General features: G+C 47.1%; 1 protein-coding gene across 3 annotated transcripts in view; it reads left to right on the forward strand.

Annotated features, from left to right (window-relative positions):
* nav2a (neuron navigator 2a) overlaps window positions 1-27,419 on the forward strand; it is a 198,625-nt gene that overhangs the window by 102,807 nt on the left and 68,399 nt on the right. For all 3 annotated transcript variants that reach the window (XM_070959065.1, XM_070959049.1, XM_070959057.1), the window contains exons 2-3: window positions 20,381-20,498; window positions 23,918-23,970. In XM_070959065.1, coding sequence (XP_070815166.1) covers window positions 20,381-20,498; window positions 23,918-23,970 — 171 coding nt within the window. The remainder of the gene's footprint in view (window positions 1-20,380; window positions 20,499-23,917; window positions 23,971-27,419) is intronic.

Here is a 27,419-nt window from a genome sequence, read left to right on the forward strand (position 1 = left end):
TCTTTCTGAGCTGTTTCTCATCCTCAGATTGAAAACATCTGACGGACTGGTTAAATATCCCTTTAATGCAGGGCAGGAGTGTTAGTTGTTTCAGTTTTATGGTCCCTGTTTCTGGACTGCTGGGCTTCGCCCCAGGGACCGGCTGCACCGGAGGAGGCTCTGAGAGGCAGAATTGCTTGCGAGGACTCTGAACTCTCCTCGCTGCATTGCCGTCAGCGCAGATACAACTCTCTGCGGATTTCACGCACAGACGCCATTGGTCCTCGCTGTGAACCCAATCTGCTCTGAGGGCAGAGCGAGATGAGACGAGGCTCTCCGGAGACGCGCTGGCTGCTGTATGTTTTTGATGCTTTCACTCTTTCTTGTGTTGGCTCTGCCGAGTTTCTTCAAGAGGACGACCCACTTAGGAGACACAATGGAGAGACTCTTTCCTTTCGTGCAATAATCAGGAAAAGTCCATTCACTCGAAGCAATCCAGAGCTGCACAACCTTCAGGTTTTCAAGCTGTGAGGGCTTCTTTGTGGAGCTTTATGCGCAAACTTTCAGCGAAGATACAGGGAGAAAAATCCATCATAGGAGAGGCGGAGAGACCAATGTCAGCACACGCTATAGCAGCAAATAGACCACAATCCAGTACAGTCATGAGAGTGGGTTGAGGTTTGAGTCATTTCTCTAAACCTACCCGCAGTATTTATTTTTATTTGACCTTTATTGAACCAGGATGGTCTCTTGAGATCTAAATCTGAAGCCAAAATTGAACCACTGCAGACAAGATTTAAGAAAGAGGGGAAAGGAAAGGAGGAAATATTCATTAAAAGTATATAAACTAAACCAACCACTCTGGGAAATGTAGGAGATCTGTGGCAGAAGCAGGGGTAAAACAAGGTGCGTAAGCAGCACACCTTAGCAGTTACCTGAAGGATTAGAGGAGTCATAGCCGAGTGTTGTCGACGCTCCTCACAAACCTCCAGCTGGAAGGCCCAGTTGGCACCAAACACACAAACATGTTGTGTACACCTGCAACAAAGAGTTAATCCATAATGCACCGAGAGCAGCAGGAGGCAGAGAGAAACATCCGTCTTTACAGCTTTACAGGCGGGGGAGAGGACGCTGCTGAGTGTGTGTGTGTGTGTGTGTGTGTGTGTGTGTGTGTGTGTGTGTGTGTGTGTGTGTGTGTGTGTGTGTGTGTGTGTGTGTGTGTGTGTGTGTGCGTGTGTGCGCGAAGTCTGGCACAATCTGATGTGAAGGTGATAGTCTGGAAATGTGTGAATGGTATTTGAAGCTGTTTGCTCTCTCTCAGCTGTGTGTGTGTGTGTGTGTGTGTGTGTGTGTGTGTGTGTGTGTGTGTGTGCATGCATGCCTGTGTGCGTGTGTGTGGTCTTTCCGTCTCATGTGTGACACCATATGAAACGACAGTCTGACCTGTAACCTTCCACCATACTGTCATTACATTGAGTAAAACCTGGCACAGATGCTCTGCTGCCCTCTAGTGGCTGATTTTTGCCCTACATCCCATTCCATTCACAAACACTAACAGCAGAGGGAAAGTGTATGTGTGTGTGCGTGCGCTCAAGTCATTCAAGGCCACAGTCTTTGCTTCTCTATTCATCTTTAATGCCTCAGTTTTATTCCCGACCTCCTTCTCTCTCTGCTCTCTCTCCCTCGTTCTCTCTCGCTCTTTCATTTTTTGCCCTCTTTGTAATCCGAGTGTTCGTTGTTGCCAGCTCATTAATTCTTAGCTTCAGCTTTGATGAAGAAAAGGTTCAAACCAAGAATCTCTGAAAGCCACGTCCACAGTAAGAGACCCTGAAAAATAAATTTTGATGCTATGTGGAGCGTGCGTAGACCCTCACATAGAACGCACACACACACACACACACACACATGCACGAACACAGAGCCACAGAGAGAGATTTGTCCATGTGTCGGTGTGATAAGGAGCTCCTATCTTAATAAGTATCTCTCCAGATAAAGGCTTAAGTCAGGCTGTGTGTAAAGACCGGCTTTATTGGACTCATTGTGAAAGCTCATCTCGGACGGGCAGCCGAGTCCCAATCACATAAAAACACAGTGGGACCCGTGAAGAGGGTCACAGGCCGCCTCGGCTAATATTTACCAAGACCATCTCTGGGCAAATAAAGCAGGAGCCACAATTTAGACAGACGAGTGCAGTCTGGATATTAAATCATCACTGTTGTATTAACACTATGGGTGGATGATCCGCTGATTGGAGGTGTTTGTGAAGACGTGTAATCGCCCGAGATTTTAATTCCCCTCATTGAAATTATTTAAATTAATTTCGTTCTGGGAACTGGTCTGACCGTAAACCTACATGCTCAGTGATACGCGTGCACTCATTTCATTATTTTGCATTCAAAGTTAATTAAATGACCCTTAATGGCAAGCTATTGATTTTTGGTGATGGAGGGTGGAGATTAGAGCGTGTTGGCAGGAAAACTGGGAATGACATTATATTGTAATTCTTAATTTAATGCCTCTATAGCATTAAACACACGTGAGTAGTCCAGCCTTAAACAGCTGCTAATCCTGAATGAATACCATTAGTTGAGTTGCATTTATACTTGAGAGACAGACAGCAGAACCACCAAACAGCTTCTTGCATGATGAATAATGAAGCACATGTTTGATATCTGCATCTTCAGCCTTTAAAACCCATCTCTCTTGACCCCCCAGAAGAGTCTCGATCCTCTTCCCCCCTCCTCGGCTTCCTGTGAAAGCCACTTTTTTTTTTATGGCTTTTACTTCCAGCCGGTGTCTCCTGAAGACCCGGCCCAGCAGGTGAGAGTGAAAGGCAGAGCGCCGTCATGCTGCATTGGATTGCTAATGTCCTCCTACCCGCCCAGAGGAGGACAGATTGGGTGGGGGTCTGAGTGACTATATTGCTGCTTTTTTTTTATTACCATGACAAAGGGCCACACATACGCATATGTCTCTTTAGGAGGCGCTGCAAGCTAAAGCCAGATTTAATGGATGTTTTAGTGATTCATTGTTGGAGAGTTCATTGTTCAAAGGAGTAACTGAGCTTTTAAGAGACTGCAGGAGATCAGACAAAGAGCAGAGGGAAAGGACACGTCTTGTTAGGTCTTGTGAGTGATCCTCGTGGTTTCGGCTTGCACACTTCATCGTTCTGTGGTCCTATCTGTCTCAGCTGTCGTATCGAAACTGCATTTCTGCCAGAAGAACTGTCAAAAAGTCTGTTTTTGTCGTTCGGCTCAAATCAAATCTGTTTTCCTCTGCTCCTGAAAGCTGACGCTTTGCAGATAAGAGGTTTTCACCCAACAGCGACCACGCGTGTTACTATCAGCATCAGGCAGGAGGAAGCCCATGTCGCTGGTGATAAGAGGGACAACACCGTCCTCTCTCAGAGAACACAGAGACAGCTGTCCTGCAGATTCATCAGCTGGGCCGAAACGGCCGCGACACCGGCGGAGGCTTCACAGGCTGTGGTCAGATGGCGAGATGTCTGTGGCGTCTGTCTGAGGATGAGGAGGCAGGTTCTCCCCCAGCAGCTACGCCGGTGCAGCGTTTCCTCCAGCGTAGTCCTGATTGTTTTGTTTGTTTGTTTGTTTGTTTCCTGCTGCGTGGGACCTGTCCCCTTTTCCCTTCTCCAGAAACCAGAATCAGAGGAGAAAATGTTCTAGTTTCTGCATAAACACTGTGAAAAGCTCAGATTTCTGAGGATATATATGATCATATGGCAGTTGGCTCCAGTCGTAATGACCTCATCTCTGTCTAATGCGTCTCGATCAGATTCCACTTCCTGTGCGGTTGTCCCCTCGCCTTCCTGTGTGAGGTCATGGCTGAGGATGTAACCGTGTTAAGTAAGGTCGGGCATCTGCTCCTCCTGACTCCACGTCCTTCTATCGATCTCCCCCCACGGCGCCCTCCCCTCTCAGCTTCTCTCCTCCTCTGCTTTCCTCGCGTCGGTCGTCACAGGGAGCCCGTCGGCGCAGACAAACGGGTCATTGTGAGTGGCGCCCCCTGGGGAAACGGCGCTGCAGAGGCGGTTGGACTAACGCAATCAGCTCCATCTCTGTCTGGAAACAGAAGGCTGTGTGGAAAAAGGAGGAGAGGCCAGGAGGTAGAGGTCAGCGGGGCTGAAGTCACCCTCCCCAGAGGCCCGTGCCCAGGGTCAACAAGGACTGAGAGGCAGGTTGGATGACGCCATGACCTCTGTGGAGCCGGCAGAGGGCCGATGATGTCTGCTGCACTATGTGAAAAGTCATCATTGATGATGTACAGCATATTGTGCATCCTCTCCTCTCCTGAAACAATCAGCCCAACTGTCCTTCTGAACTTGTGTCAGTTTTTTACCCACCATGCCTCCTGTGCAGTAGCTGTACATGCATGTACTTTCTCTTTGCAGTAGAAAATCGTCATAAACAGAGAAAATTTATGAGGCTTTTATCACCAAGATGCAGCAGATTACCATATAATACCATAACACGCTGGCATTAATGGTTCAGACTGTGCTTCCAGCTGCAGAGGTCTGGTTGACTCTCAGCTGTGCTCTCCGGTTTGATGTTACTGTTCGCTGTAAACAGGCAGGAGTGCAGCCGTGAAACGTTTCTGTCAGCTCTGTTTGATTGTGATGCGATGACAGAGTGGATTTTCAGTTCTCATGCAGCTTCAGGGAGTCTGTCGAGCTGCTTCATTCCTCTGATTTTAACCTGGATCAGTCGCAGTGTGTGTGTGTGTGTGTGTGTGTGTGTGTGTGTGTGTGTGTGTGTGTGTGTGTGTGTGTGCGTGTGCGTGTGCGTGTGCGTGTGCGTGTGCGTGTGCGTGTGCGTGTGCGTGTGTGTGTGTGTGTGTGTGTGCGTGCGTGCGTGCGTGCGTGCGTGCGTGCGTGCGTGCGTGCGTGCGTGCGTGCGTGTGTGTGTGTGTTGTTCTGCAGCATGTCTGCACTCGCTCACTTGACGCAGGCCGTCTCTAAGCTTCCCTGATAAGTGTTGAATCCTAAAATGGGCCTGTAAATCTGCACTTCAAGAAGCTTTTCAGTGATTCCAAAGACATCAAGTCTCCCCATCTCACACACACACACACACACACACACACACACACACACACACGTGTACATGCATAGTGCACACAAGACATACATGAATATTAAAAAAAGACATCTTGTCCATCTACCTGGTGAATTAACTCGATGACGTGTGCAGCTCTGGACGCTGGTTTTGATGGTTTTTAATGGCTCCGTCAGTATTCCAGGATGCGCTGTGGTTAGAGGTGTCTGATTTCACCTGTGTGTGTTACCTGCGTATGTAAGTGATTTATCGTTTATCGTTCAATGTAAGCGCGACATGCTGACTTTTGACATGACTGTCACACTGCAGGACAGCGAATGTATGTGATGTCAAAGAGTAGACGTCAATAAAAGGACAAATAAAGCAGTCAGTCTACCATTACCTCCACAGTAGACCCCCATCCCATTGCTTTTGTGCGTGTCTCTTTACCCCTAACATGTCCATATGTCCCACCCCACCCCCCCACCCCTCACCCAGGATGGAACAGCCAGGCAACAGGGCCATCCCAACACCCCCACCATCACCCCGATCTTCCTGCCCAGCCTCAAGAGCTCAGAGGTGGGGATCCCCCAAAACAAAGGGCCCTCCCTGGCTTGGTTATCCCCCCATTGTCCCCGACACAGCGAGGTTTATCTGGGACTGTGAAAGGAGCCGTGCTCAGCCCATTCACTGCGGCTGCACTTAATGAGCTTGTTGAAAACTGTTAAATGTGAACGCTAAATGCTGACATATTCTCCTCTTGTAGAGGCAGAATGTCATTAAATCAATGCTGGTTAGGAGCAACGGGGGGACTGATGTGTCCGTGTCATGGATGGGTTTCCTTCTGTGGCGCGTTACCTTGATGAAATACTATACAGCAGAGAAAAAGTACTGCAAGCAAAGTTTAGTTTCCAGTGCTGTAATGGTGACCTGCAAAATCCAAGTCTACATGTCCATCTTTGGTGTCTGTTGCTCATGGAGGCAGCTTTCTTTTGCCTTGCCAGCACCATGGCTCAGATGAAGTGTGATGGGTTACCACCACATTCATGGTCCCCAGAGGACGAATCCCACTCATCTGGATGATCATCTTTTGTTTTATGACCAAAAGTCTGCATCTCAGCTCGCCGTTTTGGTTAGTTTGTTGTTAGCATGCTAAACATTACACCTGCTCTAGCGTTTAGCTCACAGCACTGCTGGTCCTGCTTTTTAAGGTTTTTTTTTTTTGTTTATCTACAGCGGCTGCTGCTGCTCGCCGGCCGCGTGTGCAGACCTCGAAACAAATGCACTGAAAACCACGAGTCAAAGCTGCGACCGACGTGGACCTTAATTTGAAAAAGAAAACACACACACACAAAAGCTCAGCTGCTTTTACTCGCATTGTTAATTGCGGCTAGAAAATTGAGCGGTGTCTTTTCTTTGTCCTCTGCGTTGCCTTGCGGAGACACAGCGAGGCGCTCTCAGCGTGTTGATTATGAAATTCAGGTGATGTTCAGTGGAAGCATAAAATGCATAATTTCCCACCGGACAATGAACCCACTATAAGTTGCAAAGCTGTTGTGTTTCAGTATTTGGCAGTAAAGAAGACGTTTATTTCTGAGGAAATATTACAGATCATTACCATACCTCGTCCACATGACTTCAGTATTGTTGTTGTTTCGTGAGGCTTGAAGCATTTTTCTTCAGCCTGCTGGAAGTGATCAGGCATCCCCCTACTGTGGGAACTTTCTGTAAATCTTGGGCCTTTCCCAAAATTCAAATTCAGCTTGTAATTTGTGGTCGGCGGTGGGGTGTGTGTGTGTGCGCACAGGGGGTTGGAACACGCTCAAACGGAGGGCATCCTGTGCTGTGGACTCCCTTACACACACACTCACACATACAGAAATGCTTAGGTTATGAACCCGCTGTACACATGCACATAAATACACACATGCAGCTGCTACAATGTGATGTGGGTGACGGCTGATCACAGGCCGGACTGCTCCGACTCTGGTCGGGGAAAATAAAACTCGGCTTTTTTTAACAGTTAGCAGAGGAGCTGGTTAAAGAAATAATAAATAGAAAAGAGACGGTTAGCGCTGAGTTCTCCGCGGTTTGGCCTCTGAGCTCTGCGCCTCCCCACTATTTCGTCTCCCCGCTGTTATCAAGGGTGCGCTGATCATCCCCTTTTTGTCCTTCCTCCTCACTTTTTGTCACAGAGGGGGTCGACTTTCGGGGGAGGGGTGTAGAAGGTTAAGAGGTCTGTCCTTTTCTCTTTCTTTCTCCTCCACATATGACCGACGGTCCATTGAAGAGCAGTAGCACAATGTGTTGCCGTGGGCAGGAGAGGAGGGGAAGGGGGGATCCACTCCTCCTCCCCCTCCTCCTCCTCCTCCTCCTCCTCCTCCTCCTCCTCCTCCTCCTCCTCTTGGTGCGCTTGGTTTGGCTTCCTCTCAGCGCGGCAGCAGAGGCCACGGAGCTCCTCTTGCCTTTCGCCTCCTGCGTTTATTTTTCCCTCCTCTGTGTCCCACAGTGGGTGGAGAGACGCTGGAGGCGCTGAGTGCTCCCCCCTCAGGCATACAGAGACCTGCTGGGGCTCGGGCAAGCAGCAGCTCTACGTTTCCTCTGGATCTACATGGTTTTCTCCAACCTCCTCTTTGGATTCTTTTTTCATTTGTGGATTTTTAGGTTTCGCTGCAGCTCTGTTGAGTCCGCTCAGGTCTCGGCCGGGTTCTGATGGCTTACATTTGGGCCTGGTCGGCCAACCAGCAGTCCTCCTCAGTGCGAGGCAGGTGTCTCTGAGGAAGGGAGCTGCAAGGAGCAAGATGAGTTTGATGCTGTGCCGCTGGGAGCAGAAGAATTTCACCATGAAACTGGTAGGCTGAACACTTCCAGGTCATCGCAGAGGTCAAACACCAGGGGGCACTTTAAACTTTACGTTTCAGTGAGTTTATGTGCGGATAATTTAAAATCACATCCCTGTAGGCTTTTCTCTGCTGTTGACAGTCCTTTTATCAATACAGTGTTCTCAGCTTTGTCCTGCTTTTATGTCCAGCAGCTTCAGGACACGTCTCACTGAGATTTTTTTGTTTATGTATCAGTGAAAATCCTTGTCTCATCAGCCCAAAGCCTTGCAGTAGCTGTGGCGTTGGATCGCAGGCACGCAACGGATTAGCGGCGGCCGTTTTAATATCAGAGGAGAACGCTGAAGGCGTGGATCCTGGTTTTCCCCTCACCTGAAACCAGCTTCACTTTGATGTCTGCATGGAAAGTTAAAACAGGCTTAGTGAGGACTTTAACTGGAGTTTTGCAGCATTTGTGTGTGTGTGTGTGTGTTCTCCTTTCATAAGAGCAGGACAGTCTTTGGTTGTGCTTTGTTGCCCACTGTGTGCTGTGATATAAGTACAGTGCCACAGAGATGGTAAATATTCAACAGGATCTGGGGCGCTGTGATAAAATACAGAGTGGGTCAGGTGCAGAAGGGTCATGCAGTGACAACAAATGAGTAGAAAAGGATCTTTGTAATGGCTGATGTAGGCGATAAAAGCAGGAAGCAGCAAATTTAATAGAAGTCATTTTGTATAATGGGCACCCTGTTGAGTTTACACACAACACAGGCCGATGGGACGCGCTCTCTGGCTTTTCTGCCCGTCTTCCTCGGTGTCTCTCGTTCTGTCTGCTGCGGTCCTTATCTGGATCTGCTGTAAGCCCACAGAGGAAGGGGAGATGGAAGCACAGGAGGTTATTACCAGAGTCTAGAGATGTGCCGATAAGAACGCTGGTTTAATTACACACCGCTAACCTCTGCACAGCCTGACTGACAGGAGGCCGCTGGGCCACAGGGTCAGCGTGTGTGCGTGTGTGTGTGCGTGCGTGTGTGTGTGTGTGCGTGTGTGCATGTGTGTGTGAATGACAAAGGGATCACAGGAATGCACACTTGAACACGTGCACACACTCCCAGAAATTAAAATGACCTTCCTTTTTATTATGAAGTGTAGTGGATGTCAATACTCCTCTCTGTTCTGATGCAGCTCTATTGATTATTTGATTGTCAGGGTCCTTATGTCAACATATGACCTGTGCTTCATAAATCAAAATGCATGATTTATGTTTGTCATCCTCAAACAAAAAAAGACGAGTGAAGGCGTACACTGCAGTCGTTTGGTGCTCTGCGTGTCTTTGTGTGTAATACTGTGTGTGTGTGTGTGTGTGTGTGTGTGTGTGTGTGTGTGTGTGGACAAACTCGCCCTTGTGCACACGGTGGCTGCAGAATGCATTTAAGTGTTGGCTTGTTTTTCGGTTACTCTCTTAATGACGTCATTGGCTGAGCAGTCTCAAGCATCCAGGTGATACAACATCGGAAGCAAGTTGAATTCAGCTGGCCGGCTTGAAGTTTTTAGAGTTTTTTCATTCCTCCGGCCTGCTTTTTTAGTTGTTTTTGATGATTAACTTCTAGGCATCTCATGCATTTTTGATAGCACGCAGTGACGAGAGCATGCAGCCAAGGTCGGTCTTGAGCATAGCAGGTATCACAGGTACAGTAAATGGCATGCACACCTTAGACTTTGGCCAAATAACAGAGATGACATTCAACAGAGGAGATTTGAACTGAGGAGATTGAAGCAGTATTCATGATTTGCATTGTATTACTTTACAAGTTGTCATTGGGTGCATAAAAGCCTTTTTGAATCCTGCTGAGTCAGCTCAAAAGACAATGATATTGTAGGATTTTAAAGCTCAAATATACAAAATGCTGCTTTCCGGGTGACGCCTTGGCATTATAGTGTGCTGCTGTACCTGCTTTCTAAGGTTATGAGGCAGCTGCCTGAGGATTTCCTCTGGAGGGAAATCATGCTTTTACTGACGAGCTAAGCCCTCTTTGATAACACTTTTGGGCTGCTGTGCCTTCATGTGCATCAGGCTGCACATCTCAGGGTTTGTCCTGATAAGATGTTGCATGGCAGGCACTGCTGTGGCGTCTCTACTGTTCAGCAGCCAAAGCACCAATTTAGAGGATTTAGAAGTCTCATATTTATGAGTCAATGTTATCATATTCTGGATTTATGTCTGAATGTTTGGGCATTGTCGTTGTCGGGGTAAGTGGTTTACACAAGCATTATCAAAAGTCACTGAGTCACTATTGGGTGCAAATGTCCAATCATTGTGATTGAGGTGTCAAGTCTTTCCCTCCACCAGCAGTGATTTCAGATCAGTTTATGTATCGCGTGCATGCGTGCGTGCGTGATGACCACACATGCACACCCAGCCTCTTGGCTTCCTGATGGATGACTCTGTTTCTCAAACTCTGAAGTTCAGAGTTCTGGCCAAGTCGTTTTGTGTAGCGTGTGCCTGGTGTGGCCTCCATGCCTCACAAAGCCACACGTCTTTCATGTGCCAAACAGAGAGCAAGCAGAGACATGAGGGCTCATTTAGAGTGGCCCGTTTCAGCTTTCTGCGGGCTAAAGCCACTTGAGAAGCTGTGTGAGTACAACAGAGAACCGAGAGGAAGGGGGAGTCGCTGTCTGGGGCCCCCAGACCAAAAACCATCAGTGCTGGGGGCCCCGAAGGAGAAGAAGCAGCTCCAGCTGCAGTGGTGATGGAGAAGAGAACGTCTGGAGAGATGTGCAGCTTCCATATGGTTACTGTTTGAAGAACATGCAACTCATGTGTTTACACTCTGAATGAATTTCTCACACCTTCAATCTTTCTGTCAGCACCCCCGTCTTTCAGTGTCTCACTTTAGTCTTCCTCCCTCTGTCTTGTTGGCCCTGCTTTGACGGCAGATGAGCATCAGAGACACTGCAGGAGTCGAGCACAGCGTAAAGTGTGTGCATTGTCACAGGTTCTGCTCCTGAATGTGGGACAAGTGAAAAATGGCTGACTCTCTTTTTCCAGTTCACTTTGTGTGTCTGGGTTTATCTGACACATTGTAGTTGTCCTGCAACCTGACACTTACGAAATTTAAAGAAGTCTCAAAGCCTGTATCCTGCCCTGCTGCTTAGAGTGTAAACCTGCTGCTCTGAAAGCCCAGTGTAGACTGTCGAGGATGCCCCAGTCCAGTCTGAGGCTGAGGCGTCCTGCTTGTGTTTGTCAAGCAGTGGAAGTGTCCTCTGCGGTCATTGTGTCCTATATAAAGCATCGCAGCAGCGCAGCAGCTGGCAGAGCAGACTGCAGTCCTCTGTTGTCATATCATGACCAGGAACGCTGATTTCTCAGAGGCCATCTGTCTGTGTCTGCAAGTGTTCACTAAGAGACGATGGCTGTCTTCACCCAGTGTCCGCTTACTTAAGCCGAGGAGGGTTCCTGCGTCTTCTCCATGTTAGGCGTGGCAGAGGAAGCGCCGCACACCTGCACCCATCCGCGATGGCCTCCTTCCCCTCCCTCTGTTAGATTATGGCGTGAGTGTATCCATCAGTTCATCCATCATTCTCCCACCAGCCATCTGCTCGCCGGCGCAGACTGGGTCAGAGGGGATGTGCTGCCACATGTCGCCCTCAGCCTGCAGCAGCACGGGGAGCTGCTGCCTCCTTATCGATCAGACTCAGCGTGCTTCAGCAGACAAGAAAATGTGCTGCGTCCCGCACATAACACCGGTGAGACGGCTGAGAGGATCTTTTATCTTCTAATGTCTCCAAAGCCAGTGTCCATTTTTGTCTACCAAGGTGTCTTCTAGTTCATACAGTAATATGATTAGTGTCCAGCAGATGAACTACAAGCTCATCCTGGGCAGCTTCAGCCTGTGAATTTATGTCAGTGCATGAATATGGAGCAGGGTCAGCATGTCAGCATATTACTTTCCTGGTTGAATCACCAGATGATCAAACAATAGCCGGATTCAAACATTAGTACAACCCCGCGAGGGAGATCTGAGACCTCCCCTGTGCACTTTTGTTTCATGCTTGTGTGTGTGTGTGTGTGTGTGTGTGTGTGGGCGCCTGCTGCGGCGTACAAAGCCAGGTGTGTTGGTGGAGGAAACGTTCTGTCAGTCAGCGTCGGGAGCGCTGAGAGGCATCCCGTCTCAGACCTGGGGAGGGACTGTGAGCTGTGGAACTCACCAGGATCACACGTATTATCTTGAGCCAGTGTTGCACAAGACACAGCTTGGTGGAGGGAGTGTAGCGTCATAGGCTGGCCCGGGGGGGGGGGGGGGGGACTGATGAGACTCAGTTAAAAAAGCATCCTGAGGACTTAAAGATCTGAAGATCGGAGGCTGAAAAAGTCTGTCACACTGTAACACAATCCATTGTCTGCTTCATACGCTTAATTACAACGATCAAAACACGTCTTTGAGATTTAATCAGATTTGCACAGCGTGCTGAAAAATGAAATGTTCCATTTCTGGGTTTTTTCTTTCCTGCTGCTTGTCTGTCTGTCTGCCAGCAGCAGAAGAGGGAACTCAGTCAGGCTGTCTGACTCAGAGTGAATGACACCCAGAGCGAGGGGTTAAAACAGTGTCAGGATGTCTGAGGCTTGACTCTGAGGGGGGAGAGAGAGGTGAGAGAGGACGTATAAAGAGGAGTGAAGCCTGCCCTGTGCACACAGACAAGTCAGTGAGAGACTGACAGGGCTGTTACAGAGATGTGAGGGGGACCGTCATCAAACGGCGTGGCTATATTTACCCTCTCCACCGCGCCTTTATGACAGAGCGCACTCGTCTGTCGGCCCTCTGGAAGTTTAAGGACCTCTAGCTGATTGTTTATTAAGGCGACGGGTCCTCATGGCGAGGTATGGAGGCTTCAGGGTGCCGACCAGGACTTACAGCCGCTTCTCCTGCGAAAGCTACAAAATGGTAAGAAACCAGAGAGGGAAGAGATGGGGGGTCATGGGCTGTTAGTGTGCTGTGAATGGAGTTTTGCTTAGAGAAGAGGAAGAACTTAACTTTGCAGTGATTCGTTTAGCCTGAATGGACATGAAGACATGAAGAAAACCATTCACAGTCAAGGTGAATTGTAGCTACCTCAGACGTTAACCGAGGGGACCTGGGAGTTATGCAAGAAAGAGACTGAAGGGTCAGCTTGAAATAGAAATGTCTGGGTAGAGCCAGATCTCCAGAAGCCTGCCAGGAATCATTTTAGAAGCCCGCTGACAGCGGCAGGTAACAGACACTGAGGTCAACAAGTGAATGAAAGCCCTCTGCTGGGGTTCGGCTCTACCTCATAAACCTCTGGATGTCCTAAGCACGACCAGCGGCTCATCTTCGCTGGCTCGGCACTCGCCGTTCAAAGGCAGATTTCCTTTGAACAGGTAGAAGAAAGCCCTGTTATCAGAGCACGTCTCTTGTAGACTCAGCACTCGGTTCGGTGCCATTACCTGAATTAGAACGAGAGCTGTTTAAGTCCTGGCTCCCTATGAAAGCTTCTCGTGAGAGATAGCACTTTATAGCAGCTTTGGCCCCGCTGCGTTCTCTTTATAGTTCTCGCTCATGTCGGCAGATTAGTTCATAATGGCGTGTTAAGTGCAGCGCTTTTTAGGTTGCTTGCTGAACCCTGAAAGTAATAAGGCTAATAGTCCTGAAGTTATCAGCGTAATTGTTTTGCGGAAAGCCCTGCGCCGCCGACACACGTGAGAGCTGTGCCTCGGTGGACAGAGCTGAGGTGCTGTGTGTTGCTGGTGTAACCCACCTGGTGCGTGTTTCACCAACCCTGCAGGTATATCTAGGTCTAGGCTCTGAGAGGAGACTGGCACACCATGGAGCAGCAAGGAAATGAAACCGCTCTAGTCCTTCACTTAATGACTAATAAACCACAACTGGATACATTTCACTCCAAATCAATTATCCCAAATCTGACGCAAAAGTTGGCTTAAACAATTACATTTGAACACAGTGTACTTCAATCACAAAGTTTAAATTGTTGGGACCCAACCGAAAAACAACCAACAACAACAAGAAATACATGCTTTGTATTAAGACAGCAAAGTGAGTATGAAGTGTTCTTTGGTTTTTCAACCCAAGTCTGAGAATTGTTCTTGTTTAACTGAGTGCACTCAAGTACCTACCACCCCTTGCGAGGAAGACTGTCCATCCTGGCTCCCCAGAGGATGATAAAGATGAAGACGGCTGAATGGAATGAGTAGGGGAGATGAAGAATGAAGAAGGCAGTGATGATCCAGTGAGTGACGATGAGCGAACACCATGAGGTGGAAACCAGGACGCAGCAAGGTGAAGGTGCATGGAGCAGCTCAATCCAGTCTGTAATTCAGGCTCAGCAAAAACCAGCCGGGATATTCGATAGACGCCGTTTAGACGGTCGGCAGCTCCGTGGTGGTCGTATAACGTCGCGGACAAAACCTCTTTGGTTGTGGCCTCGCTACTTTCCTACTCTATTCAAGTTCAGCCACGAGTCTCAACTAACGCGGCTCTGCTCAGTGCTCCTTACTCGGCTCGTGTCCGTCACCGAATGGAAAATTAACCGTCAAGTCCACTCGTATTTCTCTCAGCCATCCACACCACTAGGCAGCGCTAAAGAGCACCAAATTCGGACCACCTGCCTACACTGGTGTCATGTGAAAAGTGTAGCTGCTGGTTGTTTAATGCACGAGCTTCAAAGGAAAGACGAAATGTTCCTCAACAGGTCGGGGAAATTCACAAGGCTCTCAGTCATGAACCCACCAGATGGAGGGCTATTTTTGTGTCCAAAAGTTTTGGTAATATTTAACCCCTGATCTGATCATCACGATAAAAAGGAGTTCTGTAGCATGTAAAGCTTGAATGTAAAGGTTGAATCCACTTCTCTTCCTCTTTTTCTTTTGAATTGACTCCATAATTGACTCTAATGAACTGGCTGTATGTGATATTAGTGCTTTCCACCATGCTGTGCATCTGTGTGTGCTGCCAACACGCTCCATAAACCAAATAGTTTAAGGTAGTAGATTGGAAAATTGTCTAATGCAGGAGCCTGAGGACGAGCGCTGCATGTCCTCCATGAAGAGGACAACGTCGTAGTCGCTCTCGTCGTAGCTACAAGGAGCTTTTTATGTATTTGACTCAATGTTATTGCTTTTACATGGAAAAAGGAAAGAGATGACGAAATTACTCGACCAACTTTAAAAATGTTTGATTAGCGAGCAGGTCATCGCTGAGCAAGTCGGTGTCAGTGCAAACAACAACAACAACAACAGAGATTTAAGAGCACAGCGATGTGACACGTAAACACACGAACACACACCACTGCCACCGCACACATCTGCTTATCTTCTCCTACTGTGTAATCAGCCTCCGTCATGGCATTTCGTGACATTTGCTAAACTTACGCCTCTGCACCTGCAGCTGAGCCATCCAGCCAAAGCAGAGATTCACTTTTCGCTCTTCCCCCTTCAGAAAGTCCCTTTCAACTCAAGGGCACTCAGCCAGCGTGGTGCCCCGGCTGCCCTCGCCCTCTCTCCGCCCAGGCTGACCCAGCGCTGCGGGGACGGCCTGTGTGCGTCATGCCCTTCTGTAGGCATCGCACACCAGCCTGGTGACTCAGCAAACCGGGGCAGCGGGGATGCGGGATGTGAGGCACGAGGAAAAGAAGACACAGCTGTCTGAACGAGTGACTCATGGCTGCTTGTTACGGGCTCTGAAGAGCCGACTCTGTGTCATTTTTGAAGGCTTAAATTGGACGTTATTATGCGAGCATGCACATGGGGCCCGGGCTTTCGTGCAACGCATGTGAATTTACAGCCTGGTCTTTATTTTTGATCCGAGTTCAGATGAAGTGTCACAGTGTTTCTTGACATAGCCTGAGCCCGCTATTTGTACAGTGGTAGAGGGGATGGGCTGTTGTAGGCTGCTCTATAGTCCTTCATCTGCATCCCCATTACTGTACACAGATTTGCTAGTCTTCCTGAGGTCCACACAAGTTATAAAATATAAATAAACAACTATTCAGAACTCACACCGGATAAATAAAACAAGAAAAGCCAAATTTACTAAATATATGTCAAGAAATTAGGGACCTTAATTCAGGAAGTAAAAGCTAAACAATAGAAGTTCCACGTGGAGAACAAAACACTGTGCTATATATACAATAAACTGTATTTATAGTATGTAGTACTACCACTATAATTAGTATTTGGACAGGGAAATATTTTTAGTTTGTGGCTCTGTGCTCGAGCACACTGTATCTGAATGGACACTGTGAAGTTAAAAGACTGAGGTTCAGTTTTAAATTGTGGCATTTACACCATACTGGGAGGCTGTATTACATATTAAAAGGACTACACTGGTTGAATATGGATGTGAGCAGACTTGAATGAAAGCTGAATGTCAGCGCTGTAATCTCGGAGTCGTTGTGTCGCATCAAACCCAGTTCAGAGCTGTGCACATACATTCAGACCACGCTGTTCACAGTCAGTGTGACGGTCACAGACTCCTACAGCAGCAGGTCAATAGGCCACGTATGACGCTTTCCATAAGGCCCTGACAGCGTGAATGAGTCAGTGTCGCGTTGCTTTCTCCGCTGACGGGAATGTCCCTGACACTGACAGATTTACAGCTCCCGAAAAAGACCCTCAGTCCCACGAGAAGAGGGTCGGGATTACTGGGAGTTTCTGGGAATGGAGGGATTTTCCCTCTTGGGAAATTCGTGTGTTGGACGTTGCGCATCAGACGGGTCGATGTGGATCGCTCAGTCACACAGTGCTGACATATGGATGCCATGGTGGACTGTGTCCAAGGTAAAGGGAACATTAGCTGTCATTTTTCAGGAGTGCAACCTGGTCATGCTGGTTATTTATTGTTATATCCTGGTTAGCTGTGGGTTACTGAAGCTGATCCCAGTGCACACAGAGCCGAAGGCAAACACACCTGACGGGCTGTTGTGCCATCACTGCTCTAACTGCGAGGCACACAGGATGTTTAGATTATTAAGGAGGCTTAGTATTAAGATGGCTGGATGAAACCCAAATGAATGAGTATTGAATGAGACTGTTGTTTTTAACACTGTAAACGTTTTACAGACTCACAGCAGTCTAAATCTTGACTTTTTGGCGCTTCAGGTCTGTCAGTAAATACCACATTTTGAGGAATCTAATCGTGCTTTTGTACAATATATATGTACCAGCCGTACTTTAAGCCAGCAGCGGTGCTTAGTGTTGCTTTTACAGAAGTGGCCATACAAGAAATGTCCCTGAATAAAATCTAAATTTAACAGTTATTCCTTATTTAGATCAAGAAACATCTGCTCACAGAACGCATAAAAATGATTAATTCAGTGCAACCGTTGACTCTTGACAGGTTCTAGTACTCAATGCTTCAGATGTGCTTTATTTGGTACAATAAAACCATTAATATTAAATAGCTAACTCTACATGGAAACGGCCTGAAATGAAACCCACTTCTCACTTTGCATAGACTGTCTGTGAGGTAATAATGTGACCGCTTAGCCTGTAAGTCGCCTTCTTATCCGTTCAATGAATTCAATTTCTGATATAATGACGATATCAATTCATCAGTCATTCAGAGCCCTGAGGAGTTTTGATTAAAAATCCCGTTCAGTATGCAGTCAGTGTAACCTCCTTCCTGTCTGATAGACAGAGTCAATATGGAGTCAGTAGTCCTCATCACCAATCATGCAGCTTATTAAAATGTCTCAGAGATCAGATGCCTGCTTCTCGTCAGCCCTCTTTCTGTCTTTCTCAGACCTTTCAAGCAATTTTCAGATCAGAGCAGCTGCAGGAAAGGTGCGGTTAGACACGCATAATCCAGATTAATGCGCTTGTGATGTTTTTTTAGCTTTCAATTATTAACGTGGTCTTTGATTCACAGGCATCTGACTGATGTTGTAACATTTGGTCTGTGGTGGGACAGACCACAGTGCCGGTTATGTATCACTGGGGATGCTTTTATTATTAATGGTTACAAGTAATTCATTCCTTATGGTTACATTTCTGCATCCACATGCTAAACTTCCTCCTGCCCCTTCAAGTTTTGTGAGAGTTAAGTTTTTTAAGCTTGTTTGGCTCTTACAGTAGTCCAGACTCCCTGGTCAGTCTGAGCTTCATTAATTCATGTTTTTGGCCACTAGGGGTCAGAAGAACGCCCCAACAGTCTGACAACAGCCCTGCTATTATGGCTAAGGTTGTTATGGCTAACGTGTTAGCTAACAATTACCTATTCACACATCTAGCAGACACATAACAACATGCAAGTTCATATGGAGACATGTCTCTGTTCAACTGATGAGTGTAAGTTCAATATTTACTCTCCTTTTCTGTCTGTTTTAGTCTCCACCAGATCAGAAAACTCCCCCTCATTAGCTGCTAGGTGTTCACCCGCTAACTTAGCTAGCTGCTTGCTAATGTTAGCATCTGCTGCCTGGCTGGTGGTGAACAGCAGGTATATTAGAGCTTTTTTTTTTCCTAAAAACAGCTACCTGCTGCTGTTGGAAACAAGGTTGTGTAGAGAAGTGAGGCGTGCCTATCCAGTGAATCTGTAGTAAAACCAAAACAGTGAGCTAAAACAAGCTAAACCGTGCAGCAGAGCAGGCTAGATGACGCTTTCATAATTTGGTTTAATGTATTAAATATTGAGTTGTGCATTTTTTTTTTTTTTGATGTTTTGGAGGATTGTATTTTTGAAAAGTTACATTTTCAGGACTTTAAAGCAACCTGTTGTGACTCGCTCACTTCCCCTCTCTCACAGCCCCCCTCCCGCTTGCCCTCAGGCTGTCTGACCCCCCCTGTAGTTGGCAGCTCTGTGACTGACAGCTACCCGTTTCACCTCTGTTTTAATGACACTCCACAGCCCTCAATTTACCTGCCCGAAACTACTTCAAAGAAAGCTCAGACACACACGAAAGCTCCTCAACACTGCACTTCCTTTTCTCCGTGACCAGCTGAGTGTGTGAACTGAAAGATGGAGCCTAATCCTGCTTCTTGAAGGCTTATTTAGCGCCGTGTGTCACTCAAGGCTGTTTATAACTGCGCGCTTGTGTTTGGGTATGCAGCCTCTGTGATTTAAACGTCGCTCAGAGGCTCTTTGTGTTCGGTGCCTGGCCCTGTAGTCTCATAAACCTTTTGCATCTGAGCTTGTGCTTGAAGATGAGCGCATGCATGTGTGTGTTTGTGTGCCTTTTGAAGTGCTCACACCTGTTGTAAGGCATCATGAGAGCAGTGATTCACCCGATGAGTAGCGTGGCAGGAAAGCTTCAGGTCTGCTTACAGTGCAAACACAAAGAAACAGGGGTCACCACCGTGTCACACACCTCGCCGAGCATGTTGTGTGTCCATGTTGGTGCTAAGGCTTGACCTTAACAATGCTGTGCGCTCATTTGCTGCTAATACATGCACTTGAATTTCACTTTAATGAGAGAAAACATTCTTGGGAAAGTTTACATGCACATTGGGAACCAGAGAAATACATTTACGCAGCTCATTTACTGTTGCACTGCTGTCACAGAGACACCTTCTCTTCAAACGTATGCTGCATGCAGAAAGCTGGAAATCTGGAAACACGGTTGCATATCCAAGAAATCAGCTTTTTCCAGCAGGAAAATCAAAATTCAGGCTAGAAATCAGGTTATTTCTGGCTGACACTGAAGAAATCAGATGCCAACCCGGTTACTTAAACGCACCGATCGTCTTTCCTCTGTCATCTTTTTCACCAGACCGACAACAACAGTTCTGGTGTTTGTGTGAAAACAAGAGCGAGACATGGAGGGAGAGGTGTCTTTATTTAGCCGAGCTGTCGCACATGTTCCAGATCCCCGTGGGGGTGAAACCGCTCTGAAGTTACACTCGTTAAACAGAGTCTGTGCAGTTTACAGACGCGCCGAGTGATGCTGCGAATACAAGATGGATTCTTGAGGTATCAGATTCTCAAAAATAACTTCTTCTTTATCAGGAATACTGTTCTCTGCACCTCCTCTTCAACCTTTGTGAGCCTTTTTTTTCATCTCACCAGAAATAGAAACTCACTTCTCTTGATGAGAGGGAGTAAAAGAGAAAGAGTTTGGCGACTAATTATGAAGGAAGCTATTCAGATTATTCAGATGCTTGCTCTGCCCCCCCCTCCTCTCCTCCCCCCAGGCAGTGAAGGGTCTTTTCTGTCCCCGGAGAGTGATGTCAGCATGGCCCATTGAAAACGGCCGCCGTGCGCTCTGAGATGAATGCCCTGGCTGAGCACAATGGCCCCAATTTGAATACCACGCGGATATATGCCAGATCGGAGTCCCAACAAAAGAAAGAGGGCTACTCTGCTCCCATTCAAGCATGTTGTTATTTTATTAGAGTCGTAAATTTGCTGCAACCATTTATACCTTTTGTAGTTTTCAAGTGTTTATGGAGTTGGAAACACGTGGACGACCTGACGGGGGTTTCCCCTGTTTTGGACTGGATTATACTTGTGTTTTTGGCTCGTAAATGAACACAGCGGTTGTGTTTGTGTCTGACCGCAGATCTACACGGACTGGGCCAACCACTACCTTGCCAAGTCGGGACACAAGCGTCTGATCAAGGACCTGCAAACGGACGTCACCGACGGAGTGCTGCTGGCTGAGATCATACAGGTCGTAGGTAAGGAACACACACGTTCGAGTCCAAAATCTGCAAAAGGAAGCCGGCGATGATCATGTGGTTGCTGAAAAAAATGTGAACCACGTCACTGGTTACTTCTAAAGACATGCTGACCTTTACCAAACACATCATCATGAAATAACAAGCTTCTCCTTTGCAAGGTCGAGTTGATGTTACAGATTGAAACCCTTTCACTCTATTGTCTCTGCAAGACGAGTCACGCAAAGAGTTCATCTGCTCGTGCACAGCTGGATAGATTTCTTCTGCTGATGCAATCAGGACAAAACACCACTGTGGAAATTCAAGTTTGCTTTGAGGCTCATGAGGGAAGCTGCTTCTAAAACTTATCCTGAAACAAAAGGAAAACATGTTTGTGTAATTCTTACTAAACATTATTGACCAACAGAAATAATAATGATAATAAACTTTATTTTTTATAGCACCTTTCATACAGGAAATGCAGCTCAAAGTGCTTTATAAGAAAGAAATCACATGCACCAAGTGAGTGCTTTACATAGAAAGAATGGACATAAAAACAGATAAATAGAGAATAAAACCTTGATAATGAAAATAAAGACCACATAAAACCACACAATAAGATGTTGACGTCCGTCCTGTAATATCAGAGCCCAAAATAATTTAATAAAGTATCAGTGACACTTGTGTGTGTTTTAAAATTGATTCACTAAGTGGAAAGTTTTTAAGGTGCAGTGTGTTCACACGACAGCAGACCCGTTAAGACGTCCAGCCCGGCGTGGGCCGTTAAAGATGGCTGCTCCTCTGTGTTTTTGACCCCTCGCACTCGTCTGTGTCGTCATCAGTCTTGTCATCTCGTCTGGTCGTCCTCAGCCTGTCGTTTCATCTGCCGACGGCCCGGAGGCTGAAGCAGGCCGACACCAGCTGACCGGTGACTCAGCACGTCACTGACTCTTTCTGCTCCCAGCTCTTCCCCCCCGCCCCTGACCCAGATTTCTACTTCCTGTTGCTGCGTACGGCTTCGTCCTGCACAGAGAAGAGTCTCACTTTTCTCTTTCTGTGCTGAAGCTGTTGATGTTGCATGTGATTCTGTCCTGTCAGGCCTGTGGGCTTCAGATTTTATGCTGTATGTCAAATGTATTTACGTCTCATGCTCCAGGGCCTCCTCCTCTCATCAAATCAAATCAAACTTTATTTATATAGCACTTTTCATACATAATAAAATGTAACACAAAGTGCTTCACAGGATTTAAAAACAATAGAAATCAAAATAAAGCAACAATAAAAACCCATCCCTCCCACCCTCCGTATGTACAAGCACCCACCCTCAACTACATGCATACACACACGCACACATGCGCACATACACGCACATACATACATACACACACACACACACACACACACACACACACACACATTCTTACTGCAGACGATGGCAGGGGTAACGAGACATGGCACGGCACTAATGACTGAGGAAAAGGTCACCTTTCGGGTCGTCCACACCGAGAGACATCAGGGACTGTGAGCACAGGGGGCACCCGCACCCGGGCCCACCCGAGCCCGACAGACCGGTGGGCCCCACACCAAGGTAGGGAGTCCCCCAACCAGCCGGGCCAAGAGGGCCCGAGGACAGCCCCCCCTGCAACAGATCAGACACATCTCTCAGTGTGGAGGACCCGCCGAGGAAACACTGGAATTAAAAAATAAATAAATAAATAAGTTGAAAAAATAAATAAATAAATAAACATTTAAAAGAAGAAAAGTTCATAAGACAATAAGTAGAGTAGATAAGATAGAGTAAAATAATACAATATATAAAACATGAACATTGAGTGAAATGAGATGAGTAAAGGAATAAAAGGAATAAATAGTAAATAAACTATAAATGAAAGCTATAGATAAACTAGTAATAAACTGAGTAAATGAAATAAATAGTAAATAGTCATGTCGTAAGAACATACAACTAAAATATGATAAGATAAGAAGCCTGATTAAAGGAATGAGAAAAATCAGACATATCAATTAAAAGCCTGGTTAAAGAAATGAGTCTCATACGTAACAGTCGTCGCTGGCTCCAGCTTCCTGCCATGCTGTCAGCCGTGTAGGTCATTCTAATATTCCAGAGGTGTAGCTGCTTCTGCTACAGCAGCCGTCAATCCTGCACACCTGGATGAGGAGAGGCAGGACAGGGGACGTGGACAGGGACATATCCGCCTGTCTGCAAAGCAGCAGTGATCTGCTGATTGGTTTCTGTGCTTTCATGTGGATCCGTATCGAAGCCGTCTGTCCTGCTAGCTTGTGTTTGGCCCACCACACCGTCATTGGTGAAACTGGAACAGCCCGCTGGTGTCGGCGCGGCCATGCTGGGACCTGACGTTTCGCTATTTGATCAACATTCAGCGTCAGGATTGTGGAGGTGGGAAAGCTCCAGATCGATGTCCCTTGCAGAGTTCAGATTTCAGCCTGATCGCTGACCTTTGACCTATTTTGCTTAGTGTTCAGCTGGCCATCACTGCACTTCATTAAACCTTCCTGCTGTTGCAAAGACGCTAAGATCTCTCATCCAAACGTGGATTTTCATTATTCTACAGAGGAGATAAAAACCAGTATCCTTGTTCGCTTTACCATCAGCTTAAAGCACAGAAAGATATATGGGTTCCAACCTTTTTATGTTCCTCTTCACACCTGTAGCATTAAATGAAGTGATAATACTTGGACATGTGCAACCTGTGACGAGGGTCAGAGGTCCACTCAAGTTTGTTTAATGGGGTCAAAATCCAGAGGTTCAGCGTTAAAAAGCTCGGTTATGAGTGTCCGCTGAGTGTCTGCAGTCGGTTTTATGTGTGTGTTAGAAGGCAGTTGACAAGAAGTCAGCATATTTATTCACCTGACGGGGGAGGGGGAGGTTCTCGCAAGGTAGGTAGTGCGATGCGTGGTCCTGGGATGGAGCTGCACCGTGGGCCTCACCGTGCCTCCCGATGCAGGGGGCCGTGCTGCTGGCACAGTTGTCAGCTGACGGCCGTGTCTCAGCTGCTCTGGGCTGGGCCTCTAATAGAGGGGAGGAATCTTTTGACACCACACACACACACACACACACACACACACACACACACACACACACACACACACACACACACCCTTTGAAAACAAGCAGCACAGCACACAGCTCGGCCCGGGCCCCCAGCGGCCCCGTTCCCATTTGCTGTGACCAGATAGTGTTTCATGTCTCGGCGGGTGGGGAGAGGAAGGGGGGGGTCACAGTCACCGGCATGAGCACCTCTGCTCTCCTCAGTCAGTCCGCGACTGTCTGGGACACACACACACACACACACACACACACGCACACACAGAAAGGAGAGGATTACACTGAGCAAACAGGCCTGAAAGGAGTTTTCATTCTCTCCTCTTTTATCTCTCCCTCTCTTCCTGCCTCTCCTCAGCCAATGAGAAGATCGACGATATCAATGGCTGTCCCAAGAGCCGCTCTCAGATGGTAAGTGACCTTCCATGTTTGCTTTGGCAGGACGTTGTGAAATTTACCTGTGTGTGTTTGCGTGTGTGTGTGTGGTTAACACGCCTCCGTGATGTCGCTGGAGGCTGCGGTGCATCAGTCACTTCTGAACAGTTGTAGATGGGAACGCTTAGTCCATTTATTTATACTTCTGTGGTGTCGCGGGCCGCCGTCCGTCAAACCTCGGGCTCAGACTCCTGGCAGTTGGCGCTCAGTTGAAAGCGTCGCAGGCTTCGGTTTTGGGGCCAGTTTTGCCTCGTCTTATTACACTTGCAAAGGAGCTCGCACTCCTCTCATCTCCGGGAGCGAAAGCAGGCAGGGAGCACCAGCTCTGATGACAAAGAAAATGTTTGTAGCCGCTCATGATGATGCGATTTTGTCTGCGGTGACATTCAGCAGACATGTATGTGGGGTTTCCTTTGTGACGCTGCTGCTGCTGCTGCTGGTGATTCCAGCGTTGTCACAGTTCTGCGTTCCCTGTGGGAAACGAGCCAAGGGCAGCCTCCGTGTGAAGGGTCGTAAATTGGGCCAGTGTGCCAGCTGAGGGGGCTATTTTTGGCCACCAGCCAGGCTACTGAAGCCTCTCAGAGCACCAGAGAGAGAGAGATACACACCCATAGTTAACAACTGAGGAGGAGGTGGCAGCACAGCTGATCCCTGAACCCTTCCTCTTCATCACCCGCATGGACGCATATTACTGTACTTTTGAGGACATCCTGTTTCTGCGGCTCGTTATCATGCTCTGATGGGGGTCTGTTCCTGTCTTCTGCCATGTTTTACGAGTTGGTGAAAAATTATCTGCCCACAGAACAGGAAAATTTCACACAGCAAGATTTTTAGAACGAGTGAATATCTTAAATCGCTGTGCAGCCAGACTAAAAAGATGAACCATGTCAGACAAGAAAACAGGCATATTACCTTTGATTTCATCTTACTTACAGTGCATTGGTTGTCCTGGATAACTGGTACAAACTCTGCAAACATCATCATTTATGTGACGAGTTAAAAGCAATGTCACACTGTTCCTCCAACCAAAGCAGAGACCAGAGAGGAGAAGAAAAGCAGTTAATGCCTGATGAGGTCTGTCTGACTGAAATGATCATTTACCAGGAGCTAATGAGCAGCATGTGGATGATTTTTCTAATAAGACAGAGCATACGGCAGAGTTTATATTTCAGTTCTCACCGCGAAGTCGCCTTCTGTTATTCTGAGCTGTGCTGAGAATAATAATGCAAAAGCATCAACACTATCAGAAATCCCTCTGGGAATTAAAGAAACTGTTTACATCCAGCTGTAATCATCGTTAATAAAATTAGTTTAATTATATTTAAAAACCCTGTCAGTGTATTTGGGAAGGTTAGCAGGTTCCAGTCTTTTGATTTTTGAGATCCTTGTATTGACACTTTGATTGCTGGTGCCTTTCCCCAGTGAAAACTTTACTGGTTTCCATACCAGCAGATTGTGATTCAAATCCATCAGTCTTCATGCATGCAGTTCTTCCTCTCTGTTTGAATATTGATTTGCTATAGATGTTTCTCTCTGTCTCTACAGAAATGTGCTAACTCACACTTGAGCATGGCTCCCCTCCCTCTGTAGACCCTGTCCCACTCATTATCAGCTGATTACTCCCCTCGGTCGCCTGTAATTGAGCGCTTTGCACTCTTTGCACCCTGTGTGGTTTGTCGTCCTGCTATCAACGTCCGGTGTAGCCGCTCTCACATTCAGCCCCGCTGTCATCTGCAACCACAGCATGACGTTAAGTAACGTCTTTAAGACTTTAAAGACGAGAAGATATCCTGCAATCCTGCAAAGACGGGAAAATTGCAGGAGACAAATCAAGTGGTTCCAAATATATAATACGCCTGTGATTGTGTCCTGAAGGTTCCTTGATGGTGTGTGTGTGTGTGTGTGTGTGTGTGTGTGTGTGTGTGTGTGTGTGTGTGTGTGTGTGTGTGTGTGTGTGTGTGTGTGTGTCAGTCAAGAGACAAAAAAAAATGTTTTCTGCGTGTGCATTCGAGCAATGTGATGTTGTTTATTGGACAATGGCTGTCAAAGCCTGCCTTCATGAGCTCAGATGTTGCAGCTCGTGTGTGTATGTGAGTATTTCTGGATGGCTGCGTATGATCTCAGTAGGTTTGTCAGCTTTTAAAGCAAGATCTGAGGCACTCGAGCAGCGCTGAGGGCAGGTGCAATCACAGTCATTATGCAAATGTATGCTTTGTGTGTTGTCGTGCTGTCAAAACAAACACACACACACACGAAACACAATCAGGTCCTGAGCGTTGAGCCGGCAGCTGGGGTGGAGGAGTGCGAGAGCCCACTTTCACTGCACTTTATTTCATTGCTTTCAGTCCCCCAAAGCTTCCAAAGCTGCTGCCAGTTACCACCACTTAACTTAACCTCCGCTCCTAAACGAATAAACATGGAAATAGGTTCCATCAGTGGAACAGACCGGAGAACTCTCACCTCACGCCCGCGCTAGCTGATTAGCATCCAGCTATCCAGGCCGAGCTGAGAGGCTGTTTTTACAACTGTCACGTCCTCGTTAAACGGACCCCCATCGTCAGGTCGTTCCTTTGCCACCCAGTCAGGCTGTGTGTGTGTGTGTGTGTGTGTGTGTGTGTGTGCAGGCCAGAGTGAGGGCGTGGATTTGACACTGAGCTGTTAAAACCACACAGGACGCCACACACACAGACGCACACACAGTAAACACTGATGGGCGTCCCGTCCAAACATCCCAAAGACGCAGTTTTCTGAAACAAACTGGATTTCATTCGCCAAGGGCTGACAAACAGTTCATCATCCTCACTTCCTTCACTTCTATTGAAGAGTCATTTATTTTATGCTTCAGATTCTGTGAGCCAACTTTTTGGAGGTTAAGCAAAATTTAAAGGCTGTTTCAATGGAAGAAAGCAGTTTGAATGGATGCTGCAGGCAGCGTGTTCTGCGGAGGGTCCAGAGTACCAGGACAGCGTTCCCTCACAGAGATACTGGATCTTAGAAATGTATTTTAATTGTCGATTTGTTTCCCCTAAAAAATGTCAGAAAATGGTGAAAAACGTTGATCAGTGTTTCCCAAAGCCCTACACAATAAAATTAAGAGGCTGGAATCAGAGAATTTTTGTTTCCTTAAAAAATTACTGAGACCAAGTTCATCGATACTCAAATTAGTTGGCAGTTAATTTAATTGTTGACAACTAATTGATTAATTGTTGTAGCTCTGTTATTTACTTTAAGAGTCCGGGTTTTTTGTGTGAAAGGGTCTCTGTCTTCTTGTTTGTTCTTAATACCCGCTTTGCTGGACTGGTTTGTCCTCTCCAGCCTGCATATTTCCTGCTGCAGCCAAAGAGACAGACAGCCACACAGGCAGAAACCAGCAGGACCGGGTGTCTAACGGGCTTGATGAGAAGCAGGCTGAAGGTTCAGCTCCG

This window comes from Chaetodon trifascialis, chromosome 1 (genome assembly GCF_039877785.1).
Source record: "Chaetodon trifascialis isolate fChaTrf1 chromosome 1, fChaTrf1.hap1, whole genome shotgun sequence".
In the NCBI taxonomy this organism is placed as follows: Eukaryota; Metazoa; Chordata; class Actinopteri; order Chaetodontiformes; family Chaetodontidae; genus Chaetodon; species Chaetodon trifascialis.